The following is a 15471-nucleotide window of genomic DNA, read 5'->3' as shown; positions in this document are numbered from 1 at the left end:
GTTTCGTCCTTCTAGAACTTGTCGGTGATGCTACATCATACAGCTGATTCGTCCTTCTAAGACTTGTCAGTGATGCTAAGGGTCTAAAAGTTTGAAGCTCATGGACCAATAGTTGACAGTATAAATAATTCAATGTGAATTTAAGTCCAGTGACTGCGGAGGAATAACCACTTTAACAAATAAAAACAGGACCAGTGTATCAGCATTATTACATACATGATTTTAATCACTTTAAATATTTTGTTACAAATATATATACAATATCACCAGAGTGTATACTTATATCAATATCAGGGTCACCTGACTCACAGTTATGCTGTTCTAGCTAGGTTTGATGCGTATTTTTCTGAAAGTCTTAAAAGGAGTACTGTACAATCAGGTGAAGTGACTGACCAAGCCATCAAGACTTCAGCACCATGTACTTGATGTAAACAATTCACACCAAAAGTTAAAATAGAAAAAATCACATGCTGCTTCAGTGTATCTCAGGATGATTAACAACAAATGCTGGTCAAACATTGAAGGAAATTAAGATAATCGTCATCAATCTGTAAAAAGATTCCTAGGTCCTTTCACTGTTTAGATCTCATGACTTCTACATGTAGATGGGTGTTTTCTAGTTCAGTATCATGATTTACTGATATAACTTATAAACTAATCTGTAGATAATTATACCACAGACAACCAACCAGAGGGCGGAGCTGACAGTGACTCATCTCCCACTTATGTAACTTTACATCTTTGTGAGGCACAGAAATCTGACTGAAATAATCAATCTTACGGAAAATCATTTGCACATCAAAACTGACATAAGTAATCACTGTTTTCCCACAGTTTGCTGTGAATATGTTGCTGTTTCCCCGTCTGATGTGAATATTTTGCGTTGCTTAGCAGCAGAAGAAGCGAGGGTTAGGACGTTGCTGTAGCATACACTTGTGAATATTTCGGCTGTTCTGACATGTTCCTCTGTTTCAGTTTCTTGGCCCATTGTGATTTGTCTCGAGTCTGTAACACAATAAATCCGAATAAGATTAAGTTTGATCTTTGACCTTTTTAACCTAAACCATTTATGAGATATATCCTTATGACCAAGCTGGTCAAACAATATGTACAAATACTGATAACTTCGATATAAGTACTGATAACTAGGGTACAAGTACTGATAACTTGGGTACAAGTATTGATAACTAGGATACAAGTATTGATAACTAGGATACAAGTATTGATAACTTGGGTACAAGTATTGATAACTAGGGTACAAGTACTGATAACTTGAGAACAAGTACTGATAACTTGGATATAAGTACTGTTAACTAGGGTACAAGTATTGATAACTAGGGTACAAGTATTGATAACTAGGATACAAGTATTGATAACTTGGATATAAGTACTGATAACTTGGGTACAAGTACTGATAACTAGGGTACAAGTATTGAAAACTTGGGTACAAGTATTGATAACTAGGGTACAAGTATTGATTACTAGGGTACGAGTACTGATAACTTGGGTACAAGTATTGATAACCCTGTTATATTACTCATATTCTACATTTCTCATTTACAGCATCGAGGTAGACCCAGACAGTATAATCTAGCTCTTAGGATATAGCAGAAAGAGTGTAATCCAATCCCTGTGATTTTCCATTCTGTTTTACAACCTTAGGTAGACTTTTTATCTTAGCTAAATATGGTGTTATTTTCTAAAAAAAAAAAAAGAGAGAGAGAGAGAGAAAGTTAAGAATGTCTTCCCAATTTCATTGTTGCAGACAACATATCCCGGGACTGAGGATTAATCTTATCAACATAAATCCAGGATTAAGTATCACAATCCTAGCTTAATGATGTATTACCAGTGAAATAGATCCAGGCTTGAGAATATTAGGGTCATCCTGCGGCTCAAACGTGTTATGCGGAGCATGGACAATTGAACTTTTTGGCTTTACAGTGTCCTGTGGGACAACAGATGTTTTCTTGGTTCCTGTTTGATGTATTGATAAGTTCATCACAACTTGCTTCATAACAGACATTTCCTGAAAAGAACAATACCAATGATTAAATCCTAAATCAACTTGTTGGCAGCAAAGTAAAGGAGATCAAATAAAGGTAGGACTGAGGGAGCTACACAAACTCACACTATTCTATGTAGGAGATATGTTGACAAAACAACATGTATTCTACAATTCATTAATTTTTATTTCTCTGAAAGAGCCTTAATTTATAAACTTTGTGAATCACAAACCTCTTTCTGGTTCAAAAGTCGTTCCAAATCTAGAGACATTTGGTTTTTTGTCCTCACAATATCTTCTCTCTCCTTTTCCAAAGCTCTGAAAAAGATATAAAGTAGATATACTTCTACATTCCCAGTCTGACCTGTTTAAAATTGACTGTAGGCCATCAACATTGAGGTCCCATCTCCTTGTAGTTGCTGGTGACTTCATCATTGAACAACGTAATGAAGGCCCATCTTATGTAGAGAAAGATAAAACCACAAAAGCACAGACAAGTATGTTTTTCAGCTTCCTGAGAAACACAAACCTCCATTGGTAAGGAAAACTGAACCCAGCACAGGATATAACTATACTCAAGTGTAACTACACCACTGACAGTTTAGCAAGGGCCCCGCTATTTGACTGGAATTTCCCAATCTCCCCATTCCTCTCAGAAGAAGGAAAACATATGACTTTTTTGGTCAAAGCAAGGAGTTACTGATTTTCCTATTTATTATACCAGTGACCTTGACATTTAACCTTCGAAACTGTAAAGCAATCTTAACCTAACACTTTCAGTAAGGAAGTACTGTATGAATTTTGGTTTAGATTGGCCAAAGCAAACTTTATTTTTCACAAGGAAACTAATTTTCTATTTATGGTAACAGTGGCTTTGACCTTTGAAGCTGAAAAGCAATCCCATACAAGCACATTCAATAAGGAATTACTGTAGGAAGTTTGAGGTTAATCAGCCCAAGAAAACTCAAGTTATTGTATGGAAACAAAAATGCTGACAGATAGATGGCTGGACAGAGAGACGGTCGGACAGACACTGATGACTATAGGGCACTTACACTTTCGTGCGGGGCCCTAATTATAAAATCTGTTCTGGGCTTTATTCTGTAATCATTTACTACTTGTTTCTGTCCATACTTACTCCTTGTCATGTTCCAAACTGTTAATATATTCCTTTTGTTTCTGAAGGCTGGCATCCCTCTGCCGTATGCTCTCGATCAGATAATTATATGGCTGCTGTGCTTGGTCCAATAAAGAATTGCTATTTTTAAGCTGAAAAAAAGACATTAATTCTATGTCATTATTGATAATATTATGTTGAGTTCAAACATTAGCATTATTATACAGATAATTCTGCTACTTCAAACATCAGACCAACTATCACAAACAAATGTAATAATTACCTCCTCAGACAAACTATCACAAACAAACATGTTAATTACCTCTTCAGCCAGCTGTCTTATCACAAACAAACATGTTAATTACCTCCTCAGCCAGCTGTCTTATCACAAACAAACATGTTAATTACCTCTTCAGCCAGCTGTCTAATCACAAACAAACGTGTTAATTACCTCTTCAGCCAGCTGTCTAATCACAAACAAACATGTTAATTACCTCTTCAGCCAGCTGTCTTATCACAAACAAACGTGTTAATTACCTCTTCAGCCAGCTGTCTTATCACAAACAAACATGTTAATTACCTCCTCAGCCAGCTGTCTTATCACAAACAAACATGTTAATTACCTCCTCAGCCAGCTGTCTTATCACAAACAAACATGTTAATTACCTCTTCAGCCAGCTGTCTTATCACAAACAAACATGTTAATTACCTCCTCAGCCAGCTGTCTTATCACAAACAAACATGTTAATTACCTCCTCAGCCAGCTGTCTTATCACAAACAAACATGTTAATTACCTCCTCAGCCAGCTGTCTTATCACAAACAAACCTGTTAATTACCTCTTCAGCCAGCTGTCTAATCACAAACAAACATGTTAATTACCTCTTCAGCCAGCTGTCTAATCACAAACAAACGTGTTAATTACCCCCTCAGCCGGCTGTCTAATCACAAACAAACGTGTTAATTACCTCTACAGCCAGCTGTCTAATCACAAACAAACGTGTTAATTACCTCCTCAGCCAGCTGTCTAATCACAAACAAACGTGTTAATTACCTCCTCAGCCAGCTGTCTAATCACAAACAAACATGTTAATTACCTCCTCAGCCAGCTGTCTTATCACAAACAAACGTGTTAATTACCTCCTCAGCCAGCTGTCTTATCACAAACAAACGTGTTAATTGCCTCCTCAGCCAGCTGTCTTATCACAAACAAACGTGTTAATTACCTCCTCAGCCAGCTGTCTTATCACAAACAAACGTGTTAATTACCTCCTCAGCCAGCTGTCTTATCACAAACAAACGTGTTAATTACCTCCTCAGCCAGCTGTCTTATCACAAACGTGTTAATTACCTCCTCAGCCAGCTGTCTTATCACAAACGTGTTAATTACCTCCTCAGCCAGCTGTCTTATCTTGTTCTTTTCTCGCTCAACATCCTTTTTCAAGTTGGTGTTGATTTTTTCCAATTGCAGGACCCTCCTGGCTAGATGTACACTGAAAACACAATGATCTGAGTTTCAAATTATACCATAGAATGAACACAAACCTTCCCCCATATAAAAAAAAAACTCACCAAACAGAAATACATTGTATGGTAGACAAATAAATATCATTAATAATGTGACTATTGGGACATCATAATTGTAGAGACACTGAGGTGGTCATGGTACACTGATAAAATGACTGGTCTTTCAAAAAGACATTGCAGCTGGTGATAAACAGTTGAGATAGTTAACTATTCACAAGTGCAAGTGTCAGTTAATGTAAATAGAAGTTATCATTCACATGACAATAAAAGCCAAATTATGACAATTCAACACTTTAAAATGGAAGACCTGATGTCACCTTCACCTGTGGTTACAAACATCTGCACCAAATATACATGTGAAGAGTCTCACCTATGTAAAACGCTTATAACAAATTCTGATTTTCTCATCTGTATTTACCCAGCTATTAAACCCACCTCTGTTGCAGCCTCCTCTTCGCTGTGCTGGGCATATTAGCTCCATAACCATAGGAAAACAGCACTTTCTCAGCTTCCTGTTCATCATCCACTGGAGTGAGACAAATTACTATGTAACTACAGCTGTCTACATTCTATACAACAATCACATATAGAAGAATCACATCAAAACTAGCAGCCATCAATCTGTGGATAAACACACTGCATCATATTTACTGGGTAGTTACATTATCCTGGCAGTTCACATAACCTTCATATGACCTTGACAGTTTACATGACCTTGACAGTTAACAGTTTACATGACCTTGACAATTTACAAAACCCTGACAGTTTACTAGCCCTTGACAGTACCTTCTGCAGCCTGCATGACCACATCGTCCAGCTCCTTTTCTATTTTCTCATAAGCTATAAGTTTAGATTGTTTATCTGACATCTCTGATTCCAGCTCTAGGATGCGTTTGTCCATAGAACCCTGAAGACTGTAGTACTCCTTGGTTAATACCTATAAAACAGTACATAAACACAGTAAGACTGACTCACAAAATTTGTTTGTGCACAGATCTGCTCTAGGTTGTAGTACACATCAGACAGCAAGCTTACGAAACATACAAAATACCAAGCATGGAGTCCAGCTATATGTATGATATTAAAGAATGATGAAGAATTTGGGAGATTTGGTGAAAATCATTTGTGTTAAGCCCTCATGTGTTCAAAAGAATTACAAATCATCCATATCATAATCTGTCTATAATTAATTGTGCTTCAGAAAATAATCTAAACATTATCTCCAGTGGTTCTCTCTTTTTTAAATTATTATTTACAGACTTGTCTCGTGTTACATTTTGAATCAACATCCATCAATTCAACTACTACGTCTTAAAAGCCATTATTTATAAGCAAAAACTTCAAGTTACTACAGTTATTGCATTCAACTGATACAGTACCAGGCCACGTAAATGTCCTACTTTATCATCCCACAGCTCTAAGCTTTATTTTTCAACGAACTTCCATTACAAAAAAATATAACAAACTGCTACAAACTGTAAAAACACTATCACATACCCTAACAAAATGCACTTAATGACCTTGTATCTGGGGAAGGGAAATGACATAGGACAGCATCAGATAGTATTCAATGAATGTAAAAATAGAGGCATTTTTTTTTAGTATTAGTATTATCACATGACAACATATCACATTATTCTGCAATAAATTTTTTTTTATAAACAGGTGACTTTAACAGAGGAAATAAGAATTGATTTACTTCATTTTTCTTCTGAAGTTTCTCGACTTCCAGCTGACTCTCTGTCAGGTTTCGGACAGTCTGTTCGTGGACTAACTGTGTTCTCTCTGCTTCAAAACCCTTAATCTTCACCTCATTCTTCAGTTCTGAAAGTTGTGAATCTCCGCTCATCTGCAGCTGTCTAAATCTAGATAAAATATAATACTCTGTAATACTGGTGGATTATATAGCTACATACAATATCTGGGAACTACTTTATGTAATACTGGTGGATTATATAGCTACATACAATATCTGGGAACTACTTTATGTAATACTGGTGGATTATATAGCTACATACAATATCTGGGAACTACTTTATGTAATACTGGTGGATTATATAGCTACATACAATATCTGGGAACTACTTTATGTAATACTGGTGGATTATATAGCTACATACAATATCTGGGAACTACTTTATGTAATACTGGTGGATTATATAGCTACATACAATATCTGGGAACTACTTTATGTAATACTGGTGGATTATATAGCTACATACAATATCTGGGAACTACTTTATGTAATACTGGTGGATTATATAGCTACATACAATATCTGGGAACTACTTTATGTAATACTGGTGGATTATATAGCTACATACAATATCTGGGAACTACTTTATGTAATACTGGTGGATTATATAGCTACATACAATATCTGGGAACTACTTTATGTAATACTGGTGAATTATATAGCTACATACAATATCTGGGAACTACTTTATGTAATACTGGTGGATTATATAGCTACATACAATATCTGGGAACTACTTTATGTAATACTGGTGGATTATATAGCTACATACAATATCTGGGAACTACTTTATGTAATACTGGTGGATTATATAGCTACATACAATATCTGGGAACTACTTTATGTAATACTGGTGGATTATATAGCTACATACAATATCTGGGAACTACTTTATGTAATACTGGTGGATTATATAGCTACATACAATATTGGGGAACTACTTTATGTAATACTGGTGGATTATATAGCTACATACAATATTGGGGAACTACTTTATGTAATACTGGTGGATTATATAGCTACATACAATATTGGGGAACTACTTTATGTAATACTGGTGGATTATATAGCTACATACAATATTGGGGAACTACTTTATGTAATACTGGTGGATTATATAGCTACATACAATATTGGGGAACTACTTTATGTAATACTGGTGGATTATATAGCTACATACAATATTGGGGAACTACTTTATGTAATACTGGTGGATTATATAGCTACATACAATATTGGGGAACTACTTTATGTAATACTGGTGGATTATATAGCTACATACAATATTGGGGAACTACTTTATGTAATACTGGTGGATTATATAGCTACATACAATATCTGGGAACTACTTTATGTAATACTGGTGGATTATATAGCTACATACAATATTGGGGAACTACTTTATGTAATACAATTAAACAGGAAAATAATGACATGGCTTTACTTTATCACGAAATACTTGTATATCAATGATTTACCTGTAGAAAAGAACATTTTAATACATTGGCGATGTGTCAAAGAATGACTTAAAATTGATTTGTTGAAAACCACAAGGATACACAGGGCTCGCGCTGGCGATCGCCAATGGCGCCATTGGCGAAAGTGAAATGAGATTGGCGATTTCAAATTTCTATTGGCGAAAATGCAGATTACAGACATTTCGAGTCACCGATGATTGTAGAGAAAAATCACTGGCGTTTAACTTATTTGTAACGATTGACACAGGTAAATTTTGCTCCGACATCGTTGTGTACTACACGGTCACGGCTGACTGACTCCCGCAGCTGGGGCAATGTCAGCTATCGGAACTCTTTTGTGTTTTGACAGAAACGTTTACCTGTCTAAATAGCAACACGCCTGTAATGAAAATCGCCAATTATCCAATGATGTCTCCATTGTCTCAATCCGAGATAGCCTCTGCCGTGAACAATAAGGTAAGTTGGCTGAAGGAAAGATGTTGTTTTATCGGGAATTGGCTTACGGTAGGTCGATCATTAGGTGTGTCGATGTCGTTAATTGGGCACAGGTTTATGATTTCTGCAGACATAACTTAGTGAAATATTGTATTTGAAAGGGCCCGAAATGGGCTTCTTACCCTTTTTGTTGTTTTTACACTATGTTGCCAATTTTTCTTTTATATTTTTGTATATATTTTGGTCACATCAGTTTTGGCCCTTCACTGAGGATAGATCGTTAGATGAAATGGGAAAACGTAAACTCCCCTTTAGTGATAGGGATGGGAAAGTACCCAGATTGTCATCATTTGGTTTTAAGACACCATCTATTGTAAAGGAAAATGATAGTCCTGATCAAGTTACTAACAAGGACAGTAGTTCAAGAAAGTATCTAGATAGTTGGGAAATTGGCAGGCCTTGGCTAAAATATGACCCAGAGCAAAAGCTCCGTTAGAATTAGTTTCACTAATGGCTGCAGTATCATGAAGAAAGAGTGCTTGGTTAAGCATGAGAAAGGATCAGGTATATACAACTATTCATCATTTATGAACAGAAAATTATGTAAAATTAGATTAAGTAATTCAGAAATACTATACAGCCTAGAGGATGGTACAATGTAGTTACTCATTACAGCCTGCTTGGCACATGAATTAGAAAGGAATTAGGAAGTTACTGTAATAAGTATAATACTTTGATGGTGTAAAATAAGGTTCAATGTAATCCTGTATCTCTCTGCAAATGTCCAATTCTATTCTAAATTTTATTTTCAATTTTACAGATGAGAACTCTCACTCTGCTGCTTTGGCAACACAACAGCAAACTGTAGAGATGCAGAAGGCCTGTAATACATGTAAAAGTTTCATGTTTATAAGCTATTTACCATATACTGTGTTATGTTTGATGTATTGTTGTTAAAACAGTGAATAAATAATGTAATTATATAATTAGCATATGTGTTTTTATTATATGAGGGAATTAAAGGGCTCCTGGGGTGAGGGTGAGTTCCGGAATCTGTTTGCGCGCTTACAGCAAAAAAAGAAATTGGTTTGGCGAAACTGAATTTTTACCCAGAGCTAGCCCTGATACATAGTATAACATACACAAGCTATGTAAGCCATTCACTGTGTAGATAAGAGGTATATTAAGGTATATCACCACATTTCCTAGGTATGTAATGTCTTCACTTTCTACACTTACTCTGTCAAAAGGTGATCATATTTTGCAGTTGTTTCTCTCTCAGCAGCCTGAGCACGATCTCGCTCTGATATGGCCATTTCTCTTGCCTCTCTTAAATTTCTAAAAACAAAATCTTTCATCAAAGTTCTAGAACACAGTGAAAAGGCAGTCATGGTACTGAAGTAACCTGTGTCAGAAATTATCTTTAAACATCAGAAATGGATTCATTTTTTCTCTATTTTTTTTAACAAATGTTACACAGATCAATACTTGCTACATCAACATATTCAAAACTTCTATCTGGTTTAGTTAGAGCTGAGCCTGTAGAACTGTGTAATGAGAAATAAAATATCCTGATTAATCTGGGGCAAGAATTGTCATCTCAGACTAGGATCAGACAGAATAGATCTGCTTGGTGACAAAAACAGGAGTTACAACCTTAAGTTACTACTTAGCAGTTCTATTGTCACAATGAAAATACCAACACCAACTTCCTCCATCCGCAAAGTAGAAGAACAACAGTTCTTTCTATGACTAGAACACTAAAACTTGTTTCCCCAATCTGATAGTTATTGTAAGATTTCAAAAAAGAATTTAACAGAAGATGCTTAATCATGAAAATGTCAGCAGAGGACAATATATACTATTTATGGGTGGAGAAATATTTAATGTTTTATACACTATATAATGTACTGAGTACAAGAGTTTGTATATACTTTCTAGTTTCAATAATGCAAAAATCAAATGATTTATCTCTGACCTGAATCATATGCATTTCAATGTATTAATTACTCACCTATTCTCACGCTCATACATCTCTCGTGTACTTGTCCGAAGTCTGTCTATCTCCGCATTTGTCCGAGTCCTGATCTGTTCCAGTTCATCCTTCAGTTTGTTTTCATATTCTGTTTTGTATTGATCTCTGGGGAAACATAACACATTCTACTGAATTTCCAAATAACCACTTTACATGGAGTAACAATCCTTCGCTACTCTGATATGTTACATAGATTTTACTTCTTGACTAGATCTCATTTTCATTATTATATACTGAGAGCAAAAAGAAACGCAATTAGCAGAAAGTTGATATTGTAAATTAAATCTTTGACATACACCCTTGAAATTTGACAAATGTGTGCATTTGAGTTAGGTCCCTATGGTACGGTATTAAAATCACTGATGCATAACTAAACTGCGCACGTCCCTTGTGCAAAAGAATAAGAGACAAAAGCACGATATACTGTGTGCCAATCTTCAGACATATCTGTCTTGATTTCCCACATTTTATGCATAAACAGTTCACCGTAAAATGCCATGACTGTCCGAAGTTGACAGGAGTCGTGCCATTGCACTTCTTATGCAAGGTACCCCGTACAATCAGGTTGCTAATCAATTTGGAGTCCATCCATCAAACATTTGCCGTCTCATCCAAAGACTTCATGCCACTGGTAGGGTTGCAGACCGTCTCCGAAGCAGTCACCCTCATGTGACGATGCGTCAGCAGGATAGGACAATGCAACTTTCGCATCTACGCAATCGCTTTCTGGCGGCCCCAGAAACAGCAAGGAACACAATTGGGCGTCATCATGTTCCAATTGATCCAAAAACAGTGTGTACTCGACTGCGTGCCTTTGGTCTTAGACCACGGCTGCCATATTTTAGCCCACAGCATAATGCGTGGTGACGTGCCAGACGAATGCAATGGCTGAACGCACATTCCATAAGACGCTTCCCAATGCAACGTTGGAGAAGGGCCCTGTTCTCTGATGAGTCCACGTTTTCGCATTACCGGGCAGACGACCGACATCATGTCTATAGACGTACCCACAAGAATGACCGCTTTGGAGGAGGATCGGTCATGGTATGGGGAGGGATTGCGCATGGTATCAAGACTCCTCTGGTCGTTATTCAGGGAAATCTCACGGCCGTCCGCTATAGAGTTCAAGTCCTAGCGCCGCATTTGTTCCTCTAGTACAGCAGCGTCAACTGACGTTTCAGCAGGACAATGCCCCATCGCATGTAGAGAGGGTTTGCCGTGGTTATCTCATAGCAAACAATGTCCCCAACCTAGACTCGCCCCCATACAGCCCTGACCTCTCCCCAATAGAACATTTATGGGACGAGTTGGACAGAAGGATAAGACGTAGGCCGAATCCTCCAATCAACGTCGCTCAGTTGGGGAACACACAATATTGATGGGTCCAGAACGCACTTAATTTTGAGTGGGGTACTCTTGAATCAACGTCTAATTTGAAAGGTTTACTTAACGTACACGAATGAAATTCTCGTAAATGACAGTGGTCAACTATCTTCCAGTTACACCATAATTACATTCTAAACCCCTTTTCTATTTCCCGTAGTTGACCTGGATATTCCTAATTGCATTTCTTTTTCCTCTCAGTATATATACACCATGATTTAAGACTGGTGTACACTAAAACTATGTAAGTAGAGGCTCACATAAAAATACCCCAACCCTCACCTTATTTTTCTAATCTATCTCGTGCACTGAAAGTCAATTTACATGATGTGTAAGAAATTACAAATGGCTTGTATTGATATTTACCTACTGAGCACCTAGCAATACATAAAGACAAATGTTAACAATATTACTCTTCAACAAATCCAATTCATCTCAACTCCTTGTATATCATCAAATACATTCCTTGTTTAGTAGTCTTCAGAAACACAAAGATTTGAATAAAGCAAGTGAATTAATACTTTACCTGGAGCTGACATATTTTTCATACATTTCTTCACGTGACCTCTTGGCATCCTCTAGATTTAGAGCACTCTGTTGAGACTTCTCCTCAGAGAAAGTGATACGGTTGGAGAGGTCAGACACCTGCTTGGTGAGATACTCCTTGTCTTGTTTGAGGAGGGACAGAGATTGCTTGGCTGCTGTACACTGACATAAAACACAGATATACACATGGTCAGACAAAGAAGCAGTTATGTAACTATAGAGATGTCATCCCTTTGTAATTAATTTAAAACCAATCAGTAAAACTTTTCTCATTTTCAGGATTGTAACCTACATCACTATAGAGATCATCCCTTTCCTTCTGTAGACTTTTATGAGCACCATCAAGGACCGACAACTGGCGCTGTAAATCAAGGATGTCAGACTCCAAGTTGTCTCTGTCACTGGAAACAAGACAGGAGAAGTTACATACAATTTATCATTACACAAACTTGAAGAGTGTGGGAAATGTTCTGTCCTTATCATCATGATCTATTTATTTTTCACTTTCCTTCATGTATCCAGTTACCAATCTGAGATCATCAGCTATGAACTCTACTATGATGATTTTAGAAAGAAGTTTATGCTCCAGCAAATTTTAATGGAGGGAGTTTGTAAGGAGTATTTTTCTATCTCTTTTATGATATTACCTAGTACACATACAGTCTTCTGTTAATCTGGTCAGTGTGACTTAAATTTTCTCTTTCACTTCCTTTGATCTAGACTTTCATTTAAATTATAGCTCCATTTCCTTAGTAAGACTAAAATCAGTGTCCAGATCATTTCTATTAAAAAGAGATGGGTGGTATATGTACAAGTATGTTTCCATTTCTTAATTATCCTTTGATTGAAGTCAAATTATAGTTCACAATGACAAAGAGATTGTACAAAACATCCTGCCACCACCACAAGGTTAAAATAATCCTTTAACCTTTTAATGAGTTACTGGTTAACAAAGGTGTTATGAGACTTTTCAAGGGTTTCTTAGAGCCGATTCCTAAGCTCAGTTACAATGTATGTTACAAATAGTCAGGATACAGGATATACCACTATATATGCATGCATTTACCCTTTAACCCTGTCATAGTTCTCCACACGGTAGTCATCAACCTTAACTTTTGACTTGGTATCAGCATACTCCATGGACACTTTCTGATACTTCACACGTAGTTCACCATGACTCTGACGTTCTTCATCAAGTTTCTGTAATTAGAAAGTAAGCTCTATGTGTGAGTTCATACTCCACTATATATGTAACAGAGTTTTTAGCTATATGACATATAGTAAAGTAAATTATACAAGATACAATTCTTACAACAACTACAATTCAATCACAACTAATATAAGCGATAGATACTTATCTCTAAAGGAGCTGGTAATTATATCCATAATATAAAACCTGTTATGGAAAAGATTTTACTAGAACATGCTTGTCTTCTGATCTACTTGTATATAACATTTGTTGAAATGAACTTCTACCACCAGACTTTAACACCATCCTTAGCTTTAGTACCTTCTTCCTTCTTCTTACTACTTGGGAATGATCTCCTTCATATTGCAAAGCTACATGTCCTACCACTACTACATATAGCTCTACTACATCTTCAAACTGCAACACATTCTACTGCTAGTACTCTACCTCATGTAGCTCTACAACATCTTTGGAATATGAGTTTGTCTCCTCCTCTAGTGTCTTGTTCCTTAGTCGTAACTGGTCAATCTCTGCCTTCAGTGGACGTACAGCCTCATACAAACGCATCTGCAGGTACAAATCATATACTAAAACATAACTTGTAAAAAGTAAAATTTTCATCGTATCAATTTTATTACTTAAACATATTTACTATCAACTATATGAAGAGCTATTTATTTATAATTGCTGGACTTTGATATTCATGTACATCTGTCATAGTGAACATTTAGATCAGTGGCACATCAGGACCCAGTATATTGGACGAGTTGATTAAAACAGTATTTTTACCCAATCATGCAAACAAGTACATACTTCTAGATGCCTTGGGACGGGAAAACAGGACTTTGAACATAGGTTCATTATCTGGATAATTTGTATTGGTTAACGATCATCGGATCATTAAATAAATCTGGTGTACAAAATTAAACATTGTGTAACCATACCGCAACAAAATCTCTCAAAGATATATCTTCTTCGCTCTGGCTGCGCAGCTCATAATATTTATCTTCGAATAAATCTAAATCGTTCAGTGTCCTTCTCACATTTCCTGCCTTCTCTTGCAACCTTTCATTTGTCGATTCTAAATGTTTCTGTCGTTGTCTAACATCTTCTAATTCACTTTTAATTAATTCTTGTCTTCTTCTTGATTCCTGCTCCTGTATACTTAGCTGGGATTCTAAACGAGCGGTCAAAATTTGCTTTTCATGCAAAGCATCATGGAGTTTCTCTTCAAGTTCTTCCACTTTTTGTAACGACTGCGCTTTCATGTTCTCCATGTTTAAATTTTTCTGTGAAAGCTCTATTCTAAGCAATTGTAGATCATGTGTTAACTGTTTCTTTTCGATTAACTGCCGTGTGATTTTTGTTTTCCTGTCTCGTCTTTCGACATCTCGGTCCGGTGACAGAGTCAAATCGGTTGGAGCTGTTGTTTCCAATCCACTCAATTCGTCCGATTCGATTTCATCGAATGTTTTCGATAAATCGTTGGCAGCCATTTTTATAGGTAGCTATTCCTGTTCCTGAAATGATTAGCAGCAGATCATTTGATGTTTACGGTTGACGTTTAAACCAAAGAGCCATTTCCAATTTTTCTTATGTTTATCGTCTGGGTCGTCCCACGTCTTGAAAGTATGCATACGTTTGGCAGATCAAAACAAACGCATTAAAGATTAGGACTTTACATGTTCAAACTTGTGCATCTTCCGCGGAAAACTGAATAATCGAAGGGAAGTAACTCGTATTTTTTTGTACAAGTTTCTCAAACAGGGTAACGTCATGGTAAATTACCGTAGCCCCATCATAGGTTTTAATCTTATGGTGATCAATCTAAACAGCTAGTCAATTCCAGCATTTTTATCAATTTATGCAAATTGACCTGCGGAAGACCAGTATAAATTTCTGTCTTAGGTCATGGTCACATTGTCAACTATCAAGGCCATTCAGAAACCATTGCGTAACACAATGTACAGATTGTAATAGTATTTACATAGATTAAACGTT

At 36.5% G+C, this 15471-nt stretch overlaps 1 protein-coding gene across 1 annotated transcript; it reads right to left on the bottom strand.

The window, feature by feature from the left end:
• Positions 1-201: 201 nt before the first annotated feature.
• On the bottom strand, positions 202-15013 carry LOC132558287 (progesterone-induced-blocking factor 1-like). The gene is made up of 15 exons (XM_060222831.1): positions 14415-15013; positions 13918-14037; positions 13348-13481; positions 12574-12682; positions 12262-12443; positions 10332-10457; positions 9557-9655; positions 6348-6513; positions 5435-5585; positions 5084-5174; positions 4512-4614; positions 3144-3274; positions 2239-2323; positions 1850-2029; positions 202-1005 (listed from the first exon to the last, which is right to left on the bottom strand). Exons 1-15 carry the CDS (start codon positions 14964-14966, stop codon positions 910-912), a joined length of 2325 nt encoding a protein of 774 aa, XP_060078814.1. The 5' UTR covers positions 14967-15013; the 3' UTR covers positions 202-909.
• Positions 15014-15471: the final 458 nt, after the last annotated feature.

This window comes from Ylistrum balloti, unplaced genomic scaffold, assembly GCF_031769215.1.
Source record: "Ylistrum balloti isolate Yb309-2 unplaced genomic scaffold, AGI_CSIRO_Ybal_v1 Utg370778, whole genome shotgun sequence".
NCBI lineage: Eukaryota > Metazoa > Mollusca > Bivalvia > Pectinida > Pectinidae > Ylistrum > Ylistrum balloti.
Note: the sequence above shows the minus strand (reverse complement) of the source record. Positions and strands in the feature narration are given on the sequence as shown.